At 31.9% G+C, this 26,468-nt stretch overlaps 1 protein-coding gene across 5 annotated transcripts; it reads right to left on the bottom strand.

Moving 5' to 3' along the window:
* Positions 1–481: 481 nt before the first annotated feature.
* Positions 482–15,340, bottom strand: LOC134682044 (uncharacterized). Of its 5 annotated transcripts, none has more exons than XM_063541667.1 (4): positions 15,267–15,340; positions 10,183–10,737; positions 5,142–5,199; positions 482–1,453 (listed from the first exon to the last, which is right to left on the bottom strand). In XM_063541667.1, exons 2-4 carry the CDS (start codon positions 10,698–10,700, stop codon positions 812–814), a joined length of 1,218 nt encoding a protein of 405 aa, XP_063397737.1. In that variant the 5' UTR covers positions 10,701–10,737; positions 15,267–15,340; the 3' UTR covers positions 482–811. The 5 variants fall into 5 exon arrangements, with proteins under 5 accessions (XP_063397737.1, XP_063397745.1, XP_063397729.1 ...); XM_063541675.1 differs by lacking the exon at positions 15,267–15,340 and adding an exon at positions 14,774–14,824; XM_063541659.1 differs by lacking the exon at positions 15,267–15,340 and adding an exon at positions 14,654–14,765.
* Between the last annotated feature and the right edge of the window lie 11,128 nt (positions 15,341–26,468).

The raw sequence follows: 26,468 nt of genomic DNA on the forward strand, positions 1-26,468 counted from the left end.
CAACAAATGTTACGTCCGAAAAAATATACTGAGGATCAAAATAGGATGGAACAATTTCCCCCAACAAAATTTTAAAATAAATGTGTATACAATACTGAAAATAAGTCAAAACCTCGCTTTAAGTGAAAATGAAAATTGTGTCACCAGAAAACCAAACCTGCCTCTCTCACACTCCTGCATATCGATCCTCAAAGATAAATGTACACTTTATAGAATTATCATTGTTTAAACCAGAGATGGATACAAACACTTTTAACTTGTCGGGTTTATGAATACTTATGCCACCAATATATGCAAGTGTTTTAACGGCACATGCCAATTGTAAAGTCTTTGTTCGGAGATCGAACTCAAGATCTCGTGCACTCACCGCAAGCCCGCTTCTAGTAGACCACCAGAATGAAAGAAATATTAGAGATACAATTAAAAGATGAGAAACTGTATACAAGTTGAAGTAAATACTGAAAATCGGAGAAAAAATGAGTTATTGTATCAAATAATTTTAATGTATATATACTTAAAACTAATACATAAGTTGAATGAGTTAACACATTGCAAACCGGATTTGTTTGAACATAATCACTTTCGGAACTATTGTATAAAATAATTGTTTTACATCTATATATAAACATATACTTATGACTAATTTATAATAAGTATGATGCATAGTAAATAAATTGCTCAACCGGATTCTTTAGTCTGATACAGAACACCTATATTATGCCAATGATAAACAACCATGCAGTGATGTGTGACACGAATTAACACTGCTGACGCGATCTCTCATAAATCACATGTATTTAATATGTCTGACTTAAAATTTTGTGTTTTCTTCACTTAAACTTGTATCCGAGTCATTATCATTTTGTTCATTTTTCGGAGGTTGTTCTCCAGTTTCTCCTATACTAATAGACTCCTCTATCGACGCGTCTTTTTCAATGTCAACACAATTTTGTTCACTCTTCAGAGATTGTTCTTCAGTTTCTCCTATACTATTCAACTGCTCTATCGATGATTCTTTTTCAATGTCATCATCATTGACGTGTTGGTCATTTTTATCACTTTTTGAATTTATTGACGAACTATCTGAAACTAGGTTACTTTCGGAACATACCACAGATCCATTATCTGTAACTTTATCAATATCATTATAATGTTTTACTACACTTTCTTTAACTTCTACACTTTCAGCTCTATTGCGACCATGATGTTCATCATCACTCATATATAACTCGTCTTTTTCGCAGATACTTTCTAAGTTTTGATTACTTATATTATTATCTGCTTTAGTAGATGGTACCATAATATTTATACCACCATTTTCTTCTTTATGGTTATCAGACAGATCTATCGTCACGAAACCATCTTGTTTGTCAGGTAATTCAGCAAACACGTTCTTATTACATTCCTCTGAATCCGAGTATCTCGGAGATTTTATCACATCTCCTGTTACCACCTAAAAAAATTTAAACACATGCAAAATTATTTTTATACCCGATACCTATTATAACGGTCAGCATAGTATTCCCATTGAACTGCTCTATGACATATAATGGTTGCATTAGCAATAATCATATATTTAATCGTGTGGTTCTTTTTGTGTTTTTTTTTTGGGGGGGGGGGGGGGGGTAACAGGTATAATTGAAATAAATTCTTTGAAAAAATAAGGATTTCTTTCAGATAACTGACCCAATATTTTGTTTATTTTGTTTAAATCTTAGTATTCTCAAATAGTATTTCGGATTAAAGAAAGATTAACAACACGTGCATGATTATAATGATCGTTTATATCGGAGCTCGTAATTTTTATGAAATGTGGATCGTTTACAACAAGTCAGAACTCCCAGCCTTTTTTTATTTATTAATAAGTCAATATCACTGTAGGTGTAGAAACCACATCAAATTTATAACTTCACCACTTTTGATTTACACTTCGTGAGAATGTAATTTAAAAGCTTACAATTGACGTTAAAGAAGAAAAATATGTTGATTTCCATTTTTGCCGACGCTCTTTCAAACCATATGATTACGAATACATATCTATAAATATGTTAGGAAAAAAATGATTGGCCGGCAATGATACATGTATCAATATCGTCCAGAGTCCACAAGACATGGCTATAGTTCACCATACGTCATGCAGCGATTAATTGAGCGAAATCCTAGCCGTATAGTAATCTACAGAAGGTACAGATATGATAAACTGATCATAAAATGTAAAACAATAAAAAACAAATTAAAAAACAAACAAACAAAAAACACAACGGTTTGTTCTTTTCTGTTCCGAACTTTTGTCACAAAAAAAAAGACGTAAAATTCAAAATTCGGGCAGCACTATTTTAACAAATACAAGTGTACCTTGTGAAAGCTATGTTTTATTACGTTTGACAAATAGTGTATGTACAGTTCAATGTTCTGAACTTCCCGACAGATATGATACAGTAGCCTTATATGTTCTGTTGCATGCCGGTATAATAAATGTGTCTACTTTCACAACAGATGTAATTTGTATCGTATATGTCTAGTATTCATACCCTGTAGCAACTTTTAGTATACTAGTATACTGGTATATACTCGTCTTATATTTGTATCAATTCGTCATCTAATACGATTTTATAATTTTATCTAACAACGCAAAATAACTGGCAAATTGCAACCCTTTCGTCGTTGAAGGCCGTACGGTAACCGTTGTATTATAGTTATCTACATCTGCGTCATTTAGCCTGGTAGATACTTGTTTCAATGCACTGGCAATCATACATCATCTTCTTATTTTCATATTGCAAGCATGGATAATAGGATTTTACTTTTGCCTAAACAGATTCTTTTAACGGCGCACTGTTCAAAAACATAAAGTCAAAGAAACATTCAGGTTCAATCCACCATTTGATTTAAATTACCTTGGAGTTCAGTATTTTTGTGATTTTACTTTTAATTCAACATAAAAAAAAACATGAATCGTCTTGGTAATATTATTTGATAATACCTTTTTGTTGGGGCTAGTAGTCAGAATTAGAAAATGTCTGGAAGTTTGAGTTGGATTTGATATGGACTCGGAGTTACACCAATTAAATATTATTTTCAAAGTATGCGCCCTATGTAAACACCATTATTCAAACCAAAAATACCTATAAAGCAAGAAGGTTATGTCTTTGCCTTAGAAAATAAACTATCATTAATCTAATTCAATTTTGGAATTTTTACAAATTGTTAAGCAGTACACGAAAAGACAAAGCGATATAATAATTATTCCACATCTCAGTTTTAGCCATAACTGACTACTGTTAGGGAAGATTTTTTGGTGAGATTCTGATCATAAACCATTAAAAACTAATTATGTATTTAATATAACCTTCATATGAAATGATTTCAACCTATTTTATGACATACTATTGTCGTTAATTACAAAGGAAGAATTTAATAAAAATTGTTTTAAGTATGATTTATAGAGATATCATTTTTCGCTGAGTTCTACTATTATTTTTAAAACCTTTAAAATGCTACATGCTATTTTTAGCTCACCTGGCCTAAAAGGCCATGTGAGCTTTTCTCATCACTTGGCGTCCGTCGTCGTCGTCGTCGTCGTCGTTAACAATTTTTCAAACATCTTCTCCTCTGAAACTACTGAATGGATTTGAATGAAAATTAGCATGATTGTTCCCTAGATTATCCTGCACAAAGTTGTGCTTCGATTTTTGATCCGTCAAAAAACATGGCCGCCGTTACTTGAAATAGAACATAGGGGTCAAATGCAGTTTTTGGCTTATATCTCAAAAACGAAAGCATTTAGAGCAAATCTGACATGGTGTAAAAATGTTCATTAGGTCAAGATCTATTAGCCCTAAAATTTTCAGATGAATCAAACAAACCATTGATGGGTTGCTGCCACTTAATTGGTAATTTTAAGGAAATTTTGCAGTTTTTGGTCATTATCTTGAATATTATTATAGATAAAGATAAACTGTAAACAGCAAAAATGATCAGCAAAGTAAGATCTACAAATAAGTTAAATGACCAAAATTGATAACTGACCCCTAAAGGGGTTATTGTCCTTTAATGACAATTTTTCACAATTTGTTCATCATATTTGCTAACTTTAAAAAATCTTCTCCTCTAAAACTACTCAACCAAATTCAACCAAACTTCAACTGAATGATCAGTAGGGTGTATAAAATAAATTTTGTGTTTTATTTTTTATTTCGTCAAAAAACATGGCCGTCATGGCTAAAAATAGAACACAGGGTAAAATGCAGTTTTTGGCTTATATCTCAAAAACTCCAGCATTTAAAGCAAATAAGACAAGAAGTTAAAGTATTTATTAGGTCAAGGTCTACCTGACCTGAAATTTTCAGCCGAATTGGGTAACTGTTTTTTCAGGTATAATGCCCCTGAATTGATGATTTTAAAGAAATTTTGCAGTTTTTGGTTATTTTCTTGAATATTATTATAGATACAGATAAACTGTTTATAGCAAAAATGTTAAGCAAAGTAAGATCTACAAATAAGTCAATTTGACCAAAACTGTCAATTGACCCCTTAAGGAGTTATTGCCCTTTAAAGACTTTTTTTACAATTTGTTCATCATGTTGACTTTGAAACTGCTGTATCAATTTCAGTCAAACTTAGGCTAAATGAGTTTCAGAGTATCTAGTATAAATTTTATATTTCATTTCCTTGTATGTCAAGAAACATAGCTCCTATGGCTAAAATAGAACATAGGAGAAAATGATTTTTTTTTTGCTTTTGAAGAAAATAGGACGATTCAAAGAACATTTAAATAAATTGAAAAGCCAAAATAATCATTGATGAGAGATTTAACCCAAAAAATTAAGGTGAGCGATTCAGCCTCTTGAGAGCCTCTTGTTAACACGTGCCATTCATGCAAGAAAGTGGAATCTTGTAATAAAACTTTTTTTTTCAATATTTTTTTAATTATTTAAAAATTGTTAATTGTATGAAAGAATCGCTATTTTCTTTTTTATTTATTCCTTGTGATCATTTTTCATTGCTTTGTTTTGATTTTATTTTTTAGCATGAGGTCTGATTTGTTATTTGTAATGTATTATTTAGAATAACACCAAAAGTGAAAATTTATTGCATCCATAATGCATCTCATTTAGTTCTGAAGTTCGGATATTACTTACCGGATTATCATTAAAACTGACTTTCCCTCTTTCTTTCCTCCTCTTTTTAAAACTTCTCCTACAAATAAAGACACATTTAATATTATTTACAAAGTACAAATTTATCAATCGTTTGACGAATACCAAAAGGGAGGGGGATATGAAAAACTTAATTATATATAATCAACTTGCAATATGATAATGTGCCTGCCCCCAGTGATTGTAATTTATTAAACCTTGTAGAATTTGGTGAGGACGTCAGATCTCTATTTTTATTCTCTATCAGAATTCTCAACTTTCCATGTCAGGACAAATTTGAAGGCTTGAAATAGTATCGACACTTGTTTATTATTGAAGACTGTGATGTGGACCTCTTGATTTCTAGTGGTTTCTTTTTGCATTCTCAGTAATTCGGTTGCTGTCTCATTGAATACTTGACTCATATCTAATATTTCATTTTAATATTATTGTTTGGATCTGTTTGTTTGATGCATGTATTTCAAGAGTCTCCTATATATGCATATGTCTAGCATACTGGTCAGTTCGCCATCATCCTAGTATGCTTACATGTATCTCTGTATATCTCTGAAGCCTCGTTATCATGAGGAGAACAGTATATAGATATGTGTGTGTGCCCTTTTCTATAGCTAAGGTCAGTGTGGGTATATCTCTCTCTCTCAAAAGTTGAAGAATTATAGGATATAGGCTTAGAAAAGAGAGAAGAACAACATTAAGTCATTTGTTGAAAATACATTCTTTAGAAAGTTATCATCTAGTCAAACCCTTTTATTTAATTATTTGTTGTGAAAATATATATATATTTGCAGAAATGTTCAAATTTTAAAATATGCATTGGAATCCCTTTTTCAGCTTTTACTCAAAGTGGTTCAAGTGTCGTATTTCTTATAAAAATGGTCATGGGCATATCAAAGATAAAAGAACAAAAAAACACTAAAACACAGATAATAAGATGAAAACTGACCCATATTTCAACCATCAGATGTGCCCATAAAGGAATATATATACATAGAGACAAAATAAAATAGGAATAAAAACGTCAAGACTAAATAAGGTCATGGCAATCTTTTTATCTTTATTTTTAAACGCTGTCAGATTTCAAGGTTAATGATTGTCTCAATAAAGCGAGGGACGAGATCGGGCTAACCATTCGAATATCAAAATGCACTCATTACAAAACTGAAGTATCATAAAAGCCCATCCCTAATTTGCCGTTCCACAATAAGTGTATCTTGTGACAAACATAAATTTTGAACGAAAATTAACCAGATTTGTAGTTATAATTACCCCCCCCCCCCCTTTTCCCTAAAAAAGCCATCTCAAAGTAGTCGTATCCACAGCCCTAAAAACTTTTTGGTGGAGGATCTGCAGATTTTAGGGATTTACCAGGTCTAGTGTAGGACACATAGTTTATCAGTTTAATTAACATTTAGATAAAAATAAGATTCTCTTTAGTAATATTATTAATACGCTTAGACGTATAATGAAAATAACGGTACCAACTTTATTACACCATATTCGCATTTCAACATGAAAACAACTTCAGTGATGCACAAAGACATTTTTTTAAAGTCCAAATAACAATACAAAGTAAACATTGTAGAAATGTTCACACATCAACCGTCAACAGAAAAGACATGCATGCCCCTCCCTCCCCGGACACATTATTCTGATTGATAGCCCGCCAGTATTTGATCTTATTCATAAATGTCGTATACTAAGCAGATAAGCAGCAAATGCAAATTTTTGAAATATTTGGTTAGACCAGGCTTAGGTTTGAACCAATGACATTCCATAACCGATGCAAACACGCTACTAAGGGACCACTAAGGCAGTAGATTAGCTCGTGTTCATATACATTTCACTGGTTATGCGTGCGAATAACTTTTATTAAGTATCGGTTTCACTGCCTTGTCTACAATTTTTTTTTCGGTTTAATTTGTTTGAGCAGAGCCCATTCAAATTGATGTTCTGTCTGCTGATTTGGTTCTGGCAATAATTATTGTAAACATTTATCGAATTAAAAATAATTAGATATTAGAAGATCTGGTATGCATGCCAATGAGACAACTCTCCATTCAAGTCACAATTTGTAAAAGTCAACCATAAGCAGGCCAAATACGGTCATCAACACGGAGCATTTAGTCTCTCCGAGTAACACGTTATAAAGGAACCCCAAAATTACTAGTGTAAAACCATTTGAAAAGGAAAACTAACAGTCTTATCTATAAATAAAAAAGAAGCACTTATGAACCACATTATCATACGACAACCCCTGAACATCAGGTTCCTGACTAGTTGGACAGATGCAAACAAATGCAGCGGGTATAAACATTTTAAAGAGTACCAACATTCAACAACTCTACCAGAAAAAAATAGTGTAACATCACAGCATAGAAAGACACACTATATAATATCAATTGAAAAGGTTTAACTCAATCAAAAGACATATTACCACAAATAAGTGAACATACACTGAACGAATCTACGACACAATATTAATACAAAATAATAAAATAAGGGGGGATATTTGAAACGATGTTAGAAAGACAACCATAACCTTGCATGGACACTTAAAATGCCACCAAATAAAATAATGAACACATAAAAGAGGGAGACATGATAAGAGCAATTATTTGATGCTTGACATCGCAAAACTAGTAAACGTATTCATGGCTGTCAAAATTATGTTAATTTCATTGATAAAAGAACAGGTTTACAGAAGCTAAAGAGTTTAGTACAGAAAAGTTCCTATTGGTGTCAATGTGACGTCAGAAACAGTTTTAAATCTGACCTGACCATATCACGTATAGGTTTTGGTCAAAATATATATGACTCATTGTCACAGCTTTGCCCCAAAAATGTATTTTACACTCATACACAACTTATTTAACACAAAATTTATTTGATTAAAGCGGTTGCTCATCATCCAATATTATTGGCACTATCTCAAAATGAGGCTATTTTGACAGTTTTTAATCTGCCTTGTTGAACATTTCTTGTAAATATACATATTTTTCTCTATTTGATTTCTTCGATTAGTTATTCTGTAATTAATTAATTAACCCATCAAAGGAGGAGCCATGAATAGAGCCAGTATTTGATGCTTGTAATTGCAAGAATAGTAAACTTATTCAAGACTGTCAAAATTATGTTAATTTCATTGATAAAAGAACAGGTTTACATAAGTCGAAGGGTTAAGTATGATGCAAGTAATTTTTGGTGTCAATATGACGTCAGAAACAGGTCGAAATTTACACATTTTACCTGAATTAGCCATTGCACTCCAAATTATGGTCTAAATATAAATGTGCAAATTACTGTTAACTTATAGCTTTACACAAAGAGATATTTTGAAAATACAGTCGTACACAGCTAAGTAAAAACAAAACATTAAAGGGGGAAACATCTCTAAGAGTAAATATGTGGCTTATTTACAAGTACGTCTGAGTCAGTGACAACTCTACAACAGATGTATCCATCGGATCGCCATCAATGATGGTGATACATGGCTGTGTACATAATGTATATACAACTCGTTTAAACCGATCAACCCAACAATGTTAGATCTGTAAATTTGCTTTCGCAAATTTTTGATTCTTCCCTCGCCGGGATTCGAACTTATGCTACTGTGATATCGTGACACCAAATCGCCTGCACTGCTGCCGTCCGCTAGACCACACGACCACCTGGGCTCTACAATAATAGAGCTTTCGCTGGCCATGTGTTACCTTTCCACGTCAGTTTTAATCTAGCGGCGTACTACAGTACATGATATATAAGGCATGAAGATGTTATTGTTACAGATCAGCTAAATTATCTATAGTAAAGGATCCTACAAATTAACGTTAGATACGTTCACAGAAAATAATTATATTCATACAAATGTAAGTACGTCTGAGTCAGTGACAACTCTACAACAGATGTATCCATCGGATCGCCATATTTACTACATCTTACAAGGTTTTTTTAATTTAAGTTCAAAGATGTTTTTAAATGACCGACCTCTATTAGGCGTTGTATAACAAAGCCGTCTTAAATATCCACCTAACATAACTGAGATTGGAGAGGAAACTATTAGCCTCCACTTGTGTGGCAAGTATTTTAATAAATGCTTATCCGAGTCTAGGACAACTTCAGTCACAAAACTTTCATGAACTGTTAAAAGAGTTTCATGTTGTGCAGGGAAGGTGAGATGTTCCTCATAAGATGACATACCTTTGCTCCTCATTTTAGTTCATTTAAGTATATATATCATTCAAGAGGGTTTGGGTGGGGGTCTTTCATATCTGTATTCTTTTTTCTTAACGTAAAGTAGTAGGTCCGGTAAGGATCGATTTTGGCCTCAAATTTCAGGTTCATTTAACAAAAGATGTTGGACACTTACGCTCCAATTTAAGCTTAAATATGAAAAATCTATCAAATATGCAAAATAAACATCACTTTTCAGTGTTTTTGGGTCAAAAATGAAAGTGGCCACATCCGTGTTCATCCTCAAACTTTCTACATGTTATGTTTTATCATCAAATACAACTTACATCTCAATATTATGAATGAACACAAATGCGGTCACTTTCATTTTTGACGGAAACCGTCTAAAATTTAACTAAAATGCTGAAATTGTGAAGATTTCAGTAATTTAGCATGACTTTATGATGCTAGTACCCGATATATGTGCATTTTATTGTCAATAACAGCCCATATTTATGTAGCAGAAGCATTCTTTGGCATATTCCCCGTTTCCATTCTCAATTTCATTCTTTCCAATAAATAGCTAAAAAAATACATTTTCACAATTTTGTAAAACTGCTCTATTTTGGGGCCTAAAAGGGGTCTTACTGAACCTACTCCTTTTAGCTATTCTTTCGTTTTATTGGCCATGCATTATTCTCTATTCTTTATATTGAGAACCCCCATTATTCCTCGGTTTATTTTTTCCAACTATTGTTTTTAATTCTGTATTTGTTTGCCCTTTATTCGGTACCAGTTGATCACTATTCTCTATTCTGTAAGCCCCATTGGGACCCTCATACAAAATACTTACGGTTTCCAGTATTTTTGATAACAAACACATATCCCAAACATAATAGCCACAAGCACTAAAGGGACGATAATTCCTATCACAATCGTCACGTCATCAGAACGTTCCGTGTAAGTAAATGGCGTTGATGTCTGTAATTTTGATGTAATATCCCGAATTTCCGTGTCATTAGCGCCTGCTTTAAATTGCACTATACCTAAAGAAAGATTTCCAGTTGTATTAGTTAATTCGTTAACTGATAATCCTTCAGAAGACACAATGGACGAGTTTGATACAGTTGAATTCGGTATGCTTTCAGTAAAATCGGTAGCATTTAAATTGTTTGGTGTTGTTGTTTCAGTAAAATCGGTAACATTCGAAAGGTATGACGAGGTTGTTTCAGTAACATTCGTCAGAACTGTTGTTATCAATGTTGATGATGGCAATGTGTTGTTGGTGGCAGCTGCATCATCGGTTATATTCTTTTCAGTGGACGTTACTGATATTGTTGATGTTGAAGTTGTGGTCGTCGTTGTATCCATTTTAAGATGATTTTACTAACGTTGATACCATTTTCACCTGAAAGAATTCAAAATGAAGATTACAGTTTGACAGTAAAATTGAGATAATAAGGAACATAAACTATACGAGCAAGATAAATTTAAGGGTTGTTTTGCTCATTCTTTAGTTTTCTGCACGTTTTTTGTGATAGTTGCCTTTATGTATTTTATAAAAATTTGCTGTAGTGTTATCGGTCTTTTCTTCACTTGTTTTTCACCCCTCTCTTGTTTATTCTGATAGTTTTATTTATAGAGTATATATAATGTCTTAAGCATCGTTTAATGTTGAAGATTGTTCACAGTGAAAATAAGACAGCCATTTTTAAGAGGGGTTTTCCAACCCAGGAGAAAAAAAGGGGGGTTCAATCTGATGTCCCCATTTACATGCAATTTTTTACGCCATGCGTGCGTACGTTTCGTCTACAGAAGACTTATAAGTGACTCGTATCAAAAAAGTTAAAGGGCCAAATAACGAAGCAGAGCATTGAAGGCCATTAATTCCACCAACAAGTATAGGGAACTTGTAAAACCGCTGTAAAATTGTCCATCTATTTTGCTAGCTGGTTGAGTGCATGCAGTTTTTAAACAGTAAATAAGAGATACGCTTTTCATAACAGTTTTTTAAACAATTTACAGTCCCACATATGCTTGTCCTAAGAAGATTAATTTAAGTTTTCAATTGATGAGTCAGAAAGATAATGTTCAAAACCACCGAAAACATTCCCCTTGTGCATTGTATTTTTCTATTTCTTGTGAAGTAAAAGAGCAAAGATATGATGACATCAACTCCTTACAGTGTTGGTTGACTTCCCCTTTACTTGTTTCACTAACAGGGTCAACCAAAGGAAGTTGTAATAAAAACTACTAGAAGGTTAAAATTAAACTGTAAACTTAACAAAATGATTCATCTTACATATGTTATACCTTAACAACAAATTATATTTCGAGCTTCATTTACTGTAGTTTTAAATTTAGCATTGAAAAAAAGTTTAACAAAAAGAGAACTTCAAGTAAATTAATTCTAAAAGGGTGAGCCCATAAAAAAATCCAACGCTAGCACTAAAAAACAACAACGTTGAAATACTTATTATGAAATAAAATGAATTAGTTAACTTATGAAAGAAAATTTCTACTTCAACAAAGTTTGTTTTTTATGCGAATATAATTTTAATGTCTATTCAATGGATAATTACACCAAATTAACCTAAATCTATCAATATTGCTTTTGTAACTTGATGATATATTTTAAAACAATCCACACTGCTACATGTATTAGAATTTCAATGCATACATTTTTTTTAAAGCAAAGATCGAATAACGCTTTTGAAAATCAGTTTAAAAGGAATAAATTAAGGAAAATTAGCCCTACCGTTTTCAATTACTAGTATTATGAGAATATAATAAGAAACTGTAATAATTCATAATCCCATTCACTTTTGTCGAATTAGCTTTGTACATACATGACTTTTTTGTATACTTGTTGAATACACATTTTCTCTAGAAAATTGACACGCACGAGAAAACATGCTATTAATATTGCAAATATATACTGTCGTTGTAACATTGTTATTACATGTATTTGTAGATATATAGGTACAATAAAGTTATTACATAAATTTGACGTCAACACACTGACATACATTATATACCTGTCAAAAGTCTATCCAGACAAAACAATAAAATATACATGGTATGTTTATGAATTCCGGTCACTCATATATTTGTATAGGGACGATTGTTAAGCTTATAAACAGCGAAAACGTCGGTTCGTTTCTGCTTATTGTCTATTCAGCTATATCGGCTACTGGTTTTTTTCTGTTCTAGTCAAATAAAATACATACAGGGTAATTTAAAAGAATCAGAAGTTACATTTGTGTACTCTGAGATTACTATAACTATACTATATATACTAAGAAAAATATGCAAATCTTTGACTATACAAATATTGTCTCCTCGATTATGAACGAACACATAAATTAACGTTAAGCTTTCTTTAGTGTTCTCCTCACGGTCCGCGTTCAGGCAACCGTCAATATCATGGGAAAGCTTCGAGAATGGAGAAACGGACTAAATAAATAACTATCGAAAACGTGTAACAAATAATTACGTTCATCGTCGAAAGGAACAACTGATAAGTGCTTGCTATGTAATAAGGGAAAAGATCTTCTGACTCTCGCTTTTCTTCCTGTTTCTCAAGCTTTTAACAATAAAATAAAATTTCCAAGAGTGCAAGTTTATTATGTGTATGCCATATTGCTATGATCGCTCCTGGACTATTTCTTCTCTTATATATTTGGTGTACTCCGCCAAGAAGCGGTTTTCATTTCCCTGTATGGTATGATATTGATATATTGTATACATCTTTATATACAGTGTCATGCAGCTGTGTATACTTTACTCTATTTTGGGGTATTGTTTTTCTATTTCTTTTCGAATACAAAGTTTCGATCAAACATTTCAGGGATGGTACTGATGGGTATAGATTGTTTCTAATGCATGTTTATTGTAAGTTAGCTTTAGACATATGCACCGAATTAGGGTTAAACGTATCACACAGCTTGAGTGCGATAGCAAGCAGGAGCCGATCCAACCATTTTCAAAAAGGTAGTTCCCATCCCAGGATAAAAAAAAGGGAGGGTCCGGCTATATATATGTCCGAATCAAATGCGTTGATCGTCCAAAAAAAAATGGAGGGGTTTAAACCTCCAGAATTCCCCCCAGGATCGGCCACAGTCAAGCCTTATACATTTTCCTTTAAAACAATAAATCATTTATTTAGATATTCAAATAGACAAAATGCATGGCAAGTGCAAAGAATATATATACCGTGTATCGTTATTATTTAAGAGGACGTAGACAAATAAAATCATCTCAATATGAGGAAGAACAGTTTACTGTAACAGTATCCGTATCCCTAAGACGATTTCCCCTGTTTATACATATGTAGGAAGTCTTCCTTGAAACATTGTTCCTTGAAACCACTTGAAAATCTTATTGTCTTGAAAATGATAAATAAAAATAAATTTAAAAAAAAAAAGCTCATAAACGATTCACTTGATAAGGTTGTTTGTTTTTGTTCAAACATGATTATCGCATTTTAAATTTTAAGCGTTGATGATTCTGAATAATGAACTTTGACCTTTTCTTGTTTTTTACGGACTTTTTCATTAATCATGTATGTATACATGTATTTCTACATGTGTTTAGCTTTAGTCAACAAACTAATATGCTTATTGTCAACATGCATGTATATTATGATCAATAAGCATCTAATATAATATATATGTTTTATGTCAAGTAATAACGTTTTGTTGTGTAGGTACAAGCATGGCTAACCACAAAACCAACAGAAGACACAAGCATGTTAGTTTTATCCTATACAAAGCAATGATCTCATTACAATGTGATTTGCATGTTTATAATACGCCCCATATCACAACTATACTGCCGCATAACTACTATAATCATTTGTTTCCTACATTTTATTTCTTCCTGACTCACACATATACTACGTGACTATTATTTTTTTCTTGTTATTTATGATTGAGGAAATAAAAATTGTAACTCATGAAAAAATAATTTCTATGCAATTAGATACATTATGTCAGATTAACTAAGCATAGAAATGTGCAGAAATTACAAATAAAAGTTCCATTTCTTCAAATATATTTAAAACCACGAAAAGATTCAATACAGTGGAATTATTATACCAAGCGTTTAATTGAAAAATAGCAGTGCATGTAGACAATGAATATTTTAATATCTTCAGATAAAGATGCCGTATATAAAACATCACTTCAAAAAGCACGCTTCTAGATTTTGCCATCATCAGCAAATTTTAGACGCTTGAAAGCTGGAATGTATATTTTAGTAACTAGATACGTTATAAGCTGTCGACCAAAATGGACCCGAAAAATACAGTATTTAATACGAACCTATAGCATAGTGTGGGTTAAATCCTTACTACATTATATTAGATTACAAGTCCTAAACCTCGATAAAACAATATATTGTGTAGTATCTCCCAACATATCTCAATAAAAAGGTATACTTACGACATGACTATACACTTGTTTTGTCAACTATTTATTACTAATGACCTAAGGTGACAGTTAATTACAATAACAAATTATAACGCTGGAGGATACACTCCTACGTATAATTATACACTCTATTTCATTTGATTTGCAATAATTTAAAAAGTAAGTGTACTTAATATCTTGTAGAGTTGCATACTTTTAAGAAAGACATTTAAAATAAAAAAGATACGAACAATATGATGATTTTCATTTGTCCGTAGCGCTATCCTGGATGTTCCTTCACCAAGAATGCTCCACGTCGAATTTTGAACTACGAAAGCTGAAAAAGAACCGAAACAGTTGCAGAGCTTTTAGACCAAAAAGAACCTAAATCTACAAATTGTACCTTATTTGCTACGAATTCATGATTTTATCGATGTGTTTTCTACAAATTTCGCATTACAACAGCAGAACTAATCAACTTAAAAAATATTTGCAATGTAATTCTATTATAACAAAGGAAACTTACCAATTCACGGAAACCATCAATATTATCGTATTCCTAACTAGAAAATATAGATGTTACTAAGACTACAATGAAACTTTAAAGTGGAAGTTGTAAAATGAAACCGGAAATTTTAACCAATCTAGATCCATCACACTTACTACCGTTTCCTGTCAAAATTTTACTATCAAAGAAAAAATATACCGGTTTTAAGCATTGACTAATATAAGTACCTTCGATAATTTTTTCTTTAACTAATGATGTAAAATGTTAAGACCCAGATGTCTATGAACACGTACATGCCTTTTTGATCGTATATGTAGAAATTAAACATGGGAGTAGGGAGCGCACAATGACAGTTTCCGTTTATACTTTTATCAATGAAAAACTAATGATCATCAGTAAATTAAGGTTTTGGATGAATCATCAACATCATAATATATGGTAAGCTCTCAGCTGCCTCGATCCATAAAAGTTTAGATTAAAATTTAAAGTCTAAGAGACTATAACACAGATCCGTCATGAAACACCAAAATGACAAACACGACACAAATGTGACAAACGAGTAACTGGCTATTTTCTTAATTTCGGTAAAACACATTAACATGATGCGGGATTTTTTTAAAATTTTACAGTAAACATAACGTCAATGGGCCCAAAACTACTCTTAAAAAAGTGGTTCACTCAATTTTTTTTATGATATTGATAAGCAGTACCTCAACCATTCATATATTTTGAATAGTAAACATATATACCCTTTCAAAACAGTAAGTGTCCCTTCCCCTCCCGAGAAATAACTTTACCAAGATTGTCATTTACAGGGCTTTAGAAATCAAACATTGGTCTTTAAAGATTATCAAACGCTTTTATCATTCTGGGAGAAATTACCAACTCTTTGCATGCATTGAATCGTTTCTACACGATAAAAAATCAACAAAGACCAATAAATACAAACAAAATAGAAATCAAATTAATTGAAACATCCTTGTTTTTTAAATCAATTTTAAAAATTAATTGAACCAAATTTCTGGTACGATTTCACTTTTTTTTTTTTTTTTTTTTATATTATAATTTTAATTTACTGGGAGGGTCGAGGATTAATACATCTGGTTATTTAACAATTTAACAAGGGTCAAACACAGATTGAAACAGTCAGTTACAAATATAGATTTATTGCGTCTTCAAGTCATTGTTCCACAACTAAATTGTCTATTCTTCTTACCAGTACACTTGGTACAAAAAAAAACACCCTGATAATAAATTGTTCAAATAAGACTTTCGAAAAAGTGGAATTAATTACTTTTGGAGTGTCAAGAACTCGTTGGAAGTACTTGATAAATTGCATGCTTATATTGGTGATTTTAAATCTGTTCAAAGTTTTGATTTTTCTTCACTGTATACCACATTGCCTCACATTTTCATTAATAAAAAAATCACCCACCTAATTATATGCCATTGGGCATTTAAAAAGTCATAATGTGAATATATATATTCAAACACTTTTAGGTCATTTTTTAGTAGCAATAAACAAAAAAACTATGTCAATTGGACATGCTTTGATACTATATATGCCCTTGAATTTTTACTAGATAACATTTTTGTTCGCTTTGGAGATTCAATATATCGTCAGGTTATCAGAATTCCAATGGGGACTAACTGTGCACCAATTATTGCGGACCTGTTTTTGTATTGCTATGAGTTACAATTTATGACAAAAATCAGCAAAGACCCACCGAAACAACATCTGATAAACAAATTTAATAATACTTTTAGATATTTGGATGACATTTTGGCTCTCAATAATGACGACTTCAGTATGTATACTAAAGAAATTTATCCTGTTGAACTTACTTTAAATAAAGCTAATACTAACAATGACCACTGCCAATTCCTCGATCTTGATATCTATATCACTAACGGAAAGCTTAATACTAAAATTAATGATAAAAGAGATGATTTATCATTTCCTATCGTTAATTATCCATTTTTAGATGGTGACGTTCCCTTGTCACCATCTTACGGTGTTTGTATATCTCAACTTGTACGATTCGCTCGTGTATGTAACAATGTTTTAGATTTTAACGAGAGAAATTTATGTATGACTGAAAAATTATTACACCAGGGTTTTTGATATCAATCACAAACTAGTCAAAACATTTACTAAATGTTATCTTCGGTATAAGGACATCATTCGTAAATGTAGCTCAACATGCAGACTTCTTATACGTTTAGGTATTTCACATCCAAATTTTTATGGAAATATTCTTTATAAAGCGCAAAAAATGTCAGTATTCACAGCAGAAACTAACAAAACCTTTAAATATACTTATTAAGAAGGGATATAGTTACGATACTGTAGTCAGGTCATTAAAGATTGCATATTTTGGCGTTAATAATGATTCACTTATAGGGTCTTTGCATCGGAACTAAACATATTTATTCAAAAACCAGTTGTTGGCATGACACATGTTATGTTCTTCTCATATATGTTATGATGGTATGATACTAAACCCCTAACGGGAAGGATTTTGACTAATATTCATATGATGAAATCATAAGCTTTCAATCAGTTTAATTGAAGTCTGGAGCTGGCATGGCAGTTTACTGCTAGTAGTCTGTTGTTATTTATGTATAATTGTCATTTTGATTATTTTCTTTGGTTAGATCTTCTGACATCAGACTCGAACTTCTCTTGAATTGAATTTTAAATGTACGTATTGTTGTGCGTTTACTTTTCTACATTGGCTAGAGATATAGTGGAGGGTTGACATCTCATAAACATGTTTAACCCCGCCGCATTTTTGCGCCTGTCCCAAGTCAGGTTCCTCTGGTCTTTGTTAGTCTTGTATTATTTTAATTTTAGTTTATTGTGTACAATTTGGAAATGAGTATGGCGTTCATTATCACTGAACTAGTATATATTTGTTTAGGGGTCAGTTGAAGGACGCCTCCGGGTGCGGGATTTTGTCGTTACATTGAAGACCTGTTGGTGACCTTCTGCTGTTGTTTTTCTATGGTCGGGTTGTTGTGTCTTTGATACATTCTCCATTGCCATTCTCAATTTTAGTTCATTTAACTTTTATTTGAATTAATTCATTCAAAGTCTCCAAGAAGTAAACCATGAAACTTACCGTTCAGTCATAGGGAGTAATATATCAACTAAACTTTTCTCTGTCATAATACATTTTTGTAAATATCATGATGAGATTTTTTATTTTATATCCATGTCTTCCATCTATATATAATAAGTGAACTAAAGTTATGCATGTATTTGACTAAGCAAAAAGCAGTCAATAGGATGATAATGAATTAAGAGTCCTAATTATCCTTATAAGATGTATACATGCACTCTTAGTTAACGGATGCAAAACGATGACTGTAGATTTTTCTTGTTTCAAGACGGAACACGTTATTAAATCACGTGATTAAAAATTTTGCAGGTCAGTAAACATTTAGGTCCGTCTTGATAATATCTCCAGCTGTTTCGATTCTTATAAATCCTTTGCCTTCAGATGTTTGGTTTTCAGTGTTCCTGATGAAGGTAAATCAAGAAAAGCGCTTCAAATGCTTCGAATGTCACCATTGCAACAAAAAAAGCCTGCACCCTGAGGCGTGCTTCAGCTGGCCCCTAAATAGTAAATAGTAAGTCATTTCATACCAATCTCATTTCTTACCTAAAGTGTACAATTCGAACTATAAATTTCATACCATGGTTTACCACTCACATTTGAAAATGCCTGTACCAAGTCAGGAATTTGACAGTTGTTGTCCAATCGTTTCATGTGTTTTATCATTTGATTTTGCCATTTGATTCGGGACTTTCCGCTTTGAATTTTCCTCGGAGTTCAGTATTTTTGTGATTTTACTTTTTTCGTACAATATTGGCAATATCCTACCACATCTCCCTATGATTTTTTTAAGGAATTAGTAACGTTGACTTTCTTCTAATGTATTATGCACACCAGAAGATTATTTTGATATATTTTTTTATTTTTTATTTTCGAATTCATGGAACTAAAAAACATTAACATACTTTCACTTTTTCAGTCTATTAAAAGCCGCTATAACCTAGATATTTGATAATGTAAATTAAAAACCAATAAGGGTGTTTTTGTCACCACAAGATGGAATAACGTTTCCAAAACATTATTAATATGTGCTGTCACTTTTACCTCTGACCTACTGACCATAAAATCTACAAGGGGCTTGTTTTTTGCTGAGGTTCATTCTGAAACTGAACAAAAGATAAGGATATGTGTATGATTCCCAATGCGATAACTATCCCATACAGAGTCTAAATCAATGACAAGTTAGTGTAAGATATAATAGTTTCTTCAAAATGTAAACATCCGATCAGTCGGAAGCTCGGGTGGCATATACCTTATAATAAGAGGTTCGACTCTGTCCCAATTTAGCTCAAAATTATAAAGTTGGAATGAAGCGTATTGATGTCCTTTAAAATATCAAAAATCCATATATAACAAGCACTTGTCTCAGACAAAAACTCCCTATATACCTTAATATAATACAAGGTACTTAATGTGGAGTTAAGTATGGCGTTCATTATCCCTGAACTAGTATATTATATTTGTTAAGGGGCCAGTTGAAAGACGATTTCGGGTGCGGGAATTTCTCGCTGCATTGAAGACCTGTTGGTGACCTTCTGCTGTTGTATGTTCTATGGTCGGGTTGTTGTCTCTTTGCCAGATTCCCCATTTCTATTCTCAATTTTATTTATCTTGTCGAGTTTTTGAAAAATATCAGCCGTCGCGAAATTCCGTTATATGCCAATTTTTCGGTTGTCAACACCACTAAATCTTGTTCTGTCGTAAATCTAAATTGATTTTTCTACACAATTGTGTATAACAGGCCAACTTTTGTTGTCGGAACCATCCGTAGCAATCCTACCCAATTATGTAATTATTTCGTGTTGGGTGGACGATTCCTGAAATAGTTTACGATGACGATGACGGAAATTTGTTTGGTTCGTCTCCAGTTCTGTCATAAACATAGCCCAATAAACAAAAGTTTTAGGAAAAATATACCATTCATTTCAAACTTATTCTTAAAAACGTACATTTTGTTTTTCATTGTCGTTTTGCTTCCCTTTGGAAAACATGTAATAATACTACACAGAGATTTTCTTAACGTATAAACATGTATCGTACAAAATATACTGCAAATTACTGAAGTAAAGACATCCAGCTACTATTGGGTGCTTTACTGTTGGATAATGACTAAACCTAAACATAAAACTCAATTACGTAATCAGAGTTTTCTGTGAAAGAATGTTCTTGTAAGTTCCTCTAAGTTCTCGTCAAGCACTTCACGCATACCTATGACAAACAATCACCGCTCGATGTAATATTAAACACTTTCATTCTTTTTTTTTGCCTTTTTATAACTTTTTTTATTAGAGCGTCACTGATGTCAGATAAGTCTCTTGTAGAAACGAGCGTCTGGCGTCTGGCGTGAATACAAAATTTAATCCTGGTATCTATGATTAATTTATTTACTGAATTAATATCAGTCACATTTAGATTCATCGAATTGTCATGTTGATTTTGTCAGTTTTGTATGGACTTCCCCTTTTGAATTTAATCTGAAGTGCGGAATTTTTATTAACACAAATTTTGCACATCATTTGTTTGTATTCGAACACAGATCATTCTTAAAACGTATATCCTGAGCAATATTTTGAGTTTTGTACAAATAAATTGCTATGTACATGTAACTGAATCCATACTTATCAGAACAATTTATATGCCTAAATATATTTATTATAGAATCCACGTTTTGATTATCTAACTAAACACACACTTAACCTACAGCAGGCCGACATTGACAATTGACTGAACAGATTTAAACTACATGTTACTATTGTTCTTTTTTTTTATCAGTGGGAACGTAGACGTATTTAGTTTTCGTGTTAGGGACGCCAACACAACATCTATAGTGTAGCTATATGTGGAACGGCATAACCACTCGAGTGGCAATTAAGGAGGCTCGCGGGTATCAAATTTTCAGAAAAAAAATAAACATTTATTTTTCATTACAATTTTTATTAATAACCTTTAGTAATTGTAACTTTATCATATGGTACAAAAAATCATGTTGAAAAATCCATTCGTGTTTGCCCCATAGTGACTTTTAAAATGTAAATATCATTGAAAAACATCAAAATTATCTCCCTTTGGTGCAAAAATGCCATTTTGTGGCCTTAAAATTGAAATATCTTTTGAAACTCATCGATGACCTATAATTTTTATTGTTGTTTTCGAATAAGCTATACATAAACTATATAAATGTAAAATTTAAGCGATTTCAGTAATTTAGTTCTTTTTTTATTTCGATATTACTGCTTTTTCTCCTATTAGTTCAACAGAAAAAAGGACATAAACAAAAATCTATGCTTCTTTTGAAAGCGTAGTTGAACGGTGACCCCATTTTTTAGCTCACCTGGCCCTAAGGGCCAAGTGAGGTTATGCCATCACTTGGCGTACGTCGTCGTCCGTCTTCTGTCGTCGTCGGTCGTCGTAAACTATTCCAAGAATCTTCTCCTCTGAAACTACTAGGCCAAATACTTCCAAACTTTAACTGAATGTTCCTTAGGGTATCTAGTTTATAAATTGTATCCGAAGTTTTGATCTATCAACAAACATGGTCGCCATTGCTAAAAATAGAACATAGGGGTCAAATGCAATTTTTGACTTATATCTCAAAAACGAAAGCATTTTGAGCAAATCTGACAGAAATGTTTATTAGGTCAAGATCTATCAGCCCTGAAATTTTCAGATGAATCGAACAACCCATTGTTGGGTTGCTGCCACTTAATTGGTAATTTTAAGGAAATTTTGCAGTTTTTGGTCATTATCTTGAATATTATTATAGATAAAGATAAACTGTAACAGCAAAAATGATCAGCAAAGTAAGATCTATAAATAAGTTTATATGACCAAAAGGGGTTATTGTCCTTTAATGACAATTTTTCACAATTTGTTCATCATATTTGCTAACTTTAAAAAATCTTCTCCTCAAAAACTACTCAACCAAATTCAACCAAACTTCAACTGAATGATCAGTAGGGTGTATAAAATAAAGTTTGTGTGTTTTATTTTCTATTTCGCCAAAAATCATGGCCGTCATGGCTAAAAATAGAACACAGGGTAAAATGCAGTTTTTGGCTTATATCTCAAAAACTCCAGCATTTAGAGCAAATAAGACAAGAAGTTAAAGTATTTATTAGGTCAAGGTCTACCTGTCTTGAAATTTTCAGCCAAATTGGGTAACTGGTTTTTCAGGTATAATGCCCCTGAATTGATGATTTTAAAGAAATTTTGCAGTTTTTTTTTATATTATCTTCAATATTATTATAGATACAGATAAACTGTTGATAGCAAAAATGTTGAGCAAAGTAAGATCTACAAATAAGTCATTTTGACCAAAATTGTCAATTGACCCCTTAAGGAGTTATTGCCCTTTAAAGATTTTTTTTTACAATTTGTTCATCATGTTGACTTTCTTTAAAAAAAATCTTCTCCTTTGAAACTGCTGTATCAATTTCAGCCAAACTTAGGCTAAATGAGTTTCAGAGTATCTAGTAAACATTTTATATTTTATTTCCTTGTGTATGTCAAGAAACAAAAGCTCCTATGGCTAAAATAGAACATAGGAGAAAATGATTTTTTTTTGCTTTTGAAGAAAATATGCCGATTAAAAGAACATTTAAATTAATTGAAAAGCCAAAATAATCATTTATGACAGATTTAACCAAAACAATTAAGGTGAGCGATTCAGGCTTTTGAGAGCCTCTTGTTTATTTAATTTTTCTATTAAATATAAGATAAAGTTCATTTATAGTAAAACATAGCGGAATCCTATATTAAATAAAAAAAAAAATTGATTTAGTTCCTAGGTATAAATGATTTTTTTTTCCTAATATAGGATTTCGATATATTTTTTCATAAATGAACTTTATCATATACTTAAAAGAAAAATGGAATAAAAAAATGGGGTCACCGTTCATTTAAGCTAAACTCTGCCTCTGGAAGAAGCAAACATTTTTGTTAATGTCCTTTTTTTTCTGTTGAACTAATAGGAGAAAAAGAGGAAATATCGAAATAAAAAAATAACCTAATATAAGAAATCGCTTAAATTTTACAATTATTTAGTTTATGTACAGCTTATTTGAAAACAATAATTAAAAATATAGGTCACCGATAAGTTAAAAAAGATATTTCAAATTTAAGGCCAAAAAATGGCATTTTTGAACCAAAGGGAGATAATTTGGAGCTTTTTCAATTTTTAAAGTGATCTGGGGCCAAACCAAATTAATTTTTTGGGTTGTTTTTTGTACCATATCATAAAGTAACAACTAATAGTGTAATAAATAAAACTTGTAATGAAAAAATAAAGGTTTAATTTTTTGCTAAAAATTTTGTACCCACGCGCCACCTAAAGCAGATCGTAAACGATGAACGCGTTTTGATAGCACTATTATAAAAAAATCTATCTTTTATTTTTGCGGTGTCATTTGTTTGAGATAATGATGTTGCAAGTTTAATATTTAAGGTATATATAGGATCGACAAATTATATTGTTAACAATTTCTTTACAAAATGTCATTTTTTGTATTTTTGTATTTTGTTTTTTTTACACATTCAAGTACGTTGAAAGTATTTTATTTTGTTAGATATAAATCAGAAGATGTGTTTTATGGTTTATTAAAGTTAATATGAAAGCAATTAGTATAATTTATTATTTACCGTTACGAGCTCAAATAGTTCGTTTCTATGTATGTAGCATTGACGTTTGTTCTTGTTGCACTTCGGTGTTTTTGTTGTTTTCCTCTTATTGTTTAAGTATGTTAACCGGATTTTTTTCCCTCAATCAACCTTTGAACATCGGTATAAAACTGTTACCTTTATTCATTGTAGATGATAAAAGAGGCATAGTGAATCCAAGTAGCTAGTTGAAACATATGTTACTGTCTGAATTTCGTCTGTACAAAGTAAAGTATGCATAAACTATGGAAATACAAACAGTTAAGAAATAACAACAAAGTTTTTTATATTATTAAATTATAAAAAAATATCAAAAACATCTTAAAAATTGTAAACGACTGGCTTAAATGTCAGCGTTGTCTTTTTCCGGAAGCTTCCATTTGGAATAACAACCCAAACTTTAAGTTTAAAGTCATTATTGAAATTGATGTAAACTATCCTCTATAACCGTAGTCTTGAATGATTAAAATCCTTACAAAAATTATTTGGTCCTCTGTTATGCTTCAGTTGATTTTACCTAAAAAGCTCTATTTTTGATAACCGATTCTTTGTCTACAATAATAATTTTTGGTCAAGAGTGTTGCATATTAAATGTATACACATGTACTATTTCAAATTATGTAAACAAATTTAAAATGATAAACAAACAGTTAGATACAAAAAAGGTCACTGCGTACATGACTTTCGACATGTATAATCATATAAACATGTGACTAGTATTCTAACACTTTAAACTAGTCTAATATATTCGAAGTTCATGTCCGAACAATTTTTTATGAGAATTTGATTATAAAAAAATTCTTGATAACAATTTTGGTTTCTAGATAATTGTTTTATTTTGCTCCCAGAAGCAGAAAGGCTGAAGGACGCCTCCGGGTGCGGGAGTTTCTTGCTACATTGAAGACCCCTTGGTGACCTTCGGCTGTTGTCTACTCTATGGTCGGGTTGCTGTCGTTTTGACACATTCCCCATTTCCTTTCTCAATTTTATCTTAATTAGTTATAGTAAGTAAGGAGACCAAAGAACGTAGTAGGCAATACTAGTCTCGATCATAATTTTCTATTTGCATTTGTTCTTTTTTTTCCATAGCAATGCTATACACAGAGCTTTATATTCAACCAAGTTCGACGTTAATTTCGAAACAAATCATTTATATATACTCTTTCACACCCCAAAAAAAAAGAAGATATTTACTAGAAATTGACGAACGCCTTACTATCAGAACACGTGAAAAACACATTTTGTTTTCGACAAATGGTTAAGGTTAAGGGCGAAAAAAACATCTTTAGATCTTACTTGTAACGAATTGAATACAAAAATTTCAAATTTAGAAACTGAAATAGGGTAAGTTCACTGTTATATAACAGCTGTTTTGAAAATTTCAAATTTGCAACTGTGTCTCACGGCTGTTAATCTACAAACAATTGGTTCTGCAATGAAAACCGGTTGTGCTTGAGTTGAGTTATTTTCACCGCTTCAAAAATTAAGTACATTTGTTAATCGCAATTTTCTAATTCAACTGATCTAAATATTGAAAATCAGAAAATGCTATGCTGTGGTAAATACATTAACAAAAAGATATATTTATCATTTACTGTTGTACATGGAGTTAAACTCCTACAAAATAAGTTGCCCCACGAGAAATTATTTAAAAAATTGACATTTATATTTTGAAAGGGTTCTATTAACAGACCTACAAGTTCAAATTTAGTTTTTTTTCAATGGGTAGGAATAAAATTGAGAATGGAAATGGGGAATATGTCAAAGAGACAACAACCCGACCATATAACAGACAACAACAAGAGGTCACAAATGGGTCTTCAATGCAGCGATAAAGTCCCGCAACCGAAGGCGTCCTTCAGCTGGACCCTAAATAAACATATAAACTACTTAAGTGACAATGAACGCCATACTAAAATCCAAATTATACAGCAGAAACTAAAGTTAAAAATAACACAAGACTTACAAAGGCCAAAGGCTTTTGACTTGGGATAGGCGCAACAATGCGATGGAGTTAAACTTGTTTATGAGATCTCAACCCTCCTCCTATACCTCTAGCCAATGTAGAAAAGTAAACGCATACCAATACGCACAATAAAAGTTAGTTCAAGATAAGTCCTAGTCGATGTCAGAAGATGTAACAAAAGAAACTAAACAAAATGACAATAATACATAAATAACAACAGATTACTAGCAGTAAACTGACATGCCAGCTTCAGACTTCAATTACACTGATTGAAAGATTCTGTCTTCATTATATGAATATCAGGCACACTCCTTCCCGTTAGGGGTTTAGTATCATACCATCATAACATATATGAGAAGAACACCACCCGTGTCATGCCAACAACTAGTTTTTAAATAAATCTGTTAAGTTCCGATGCGAAGACCCTTAGTGAATCAATATTAAAACCAAAATATGCAATCTTTAATGACCTGACAA

Source organism: Mytilus trossulus, chromosome 1 (assembly GCF_036588685.1).
Source record: "Mytilus trossulus isolate FHL-02 chromosome 1, PNRI_Mtr1.1.1.hap1, whole genome shotgun sequence".
In the NCBI taxonomy this organism is placed as follows: Eukaryota; Metazoa; Mollusca; class Bivalvia; order Mytilida; family Mytilidae; genus Mytilus; species Mytilus trossulus.

What these genes read in the sequence shown, in the direction of transcription:
- LOC134682044 (XM_063541667.1), bottom strand. Translation starts at nt 10,700, where the DNA reads ATGGATACAACGACGACCACAACTTCAACATCAACAATATCAGTAACG. An exon ending in TATCAAAAATACTGGAAACC is followed by an intron (nt 5,200 to 10,182) that starts GTAAGTATTTTG and finishes CTTTATTTGTAG; the next exon opens with GAGAAGTTTTAAAAAGAGGA. An exon ending in TCAGTTTTAATGATAATCCG is followed by an intron (nt 1,454 to 5,141) that starts GTAAGTAATATC and finishes AAATTTTTTTAG; the next exon opens with GTGGTAACAGGAGATGTGAT.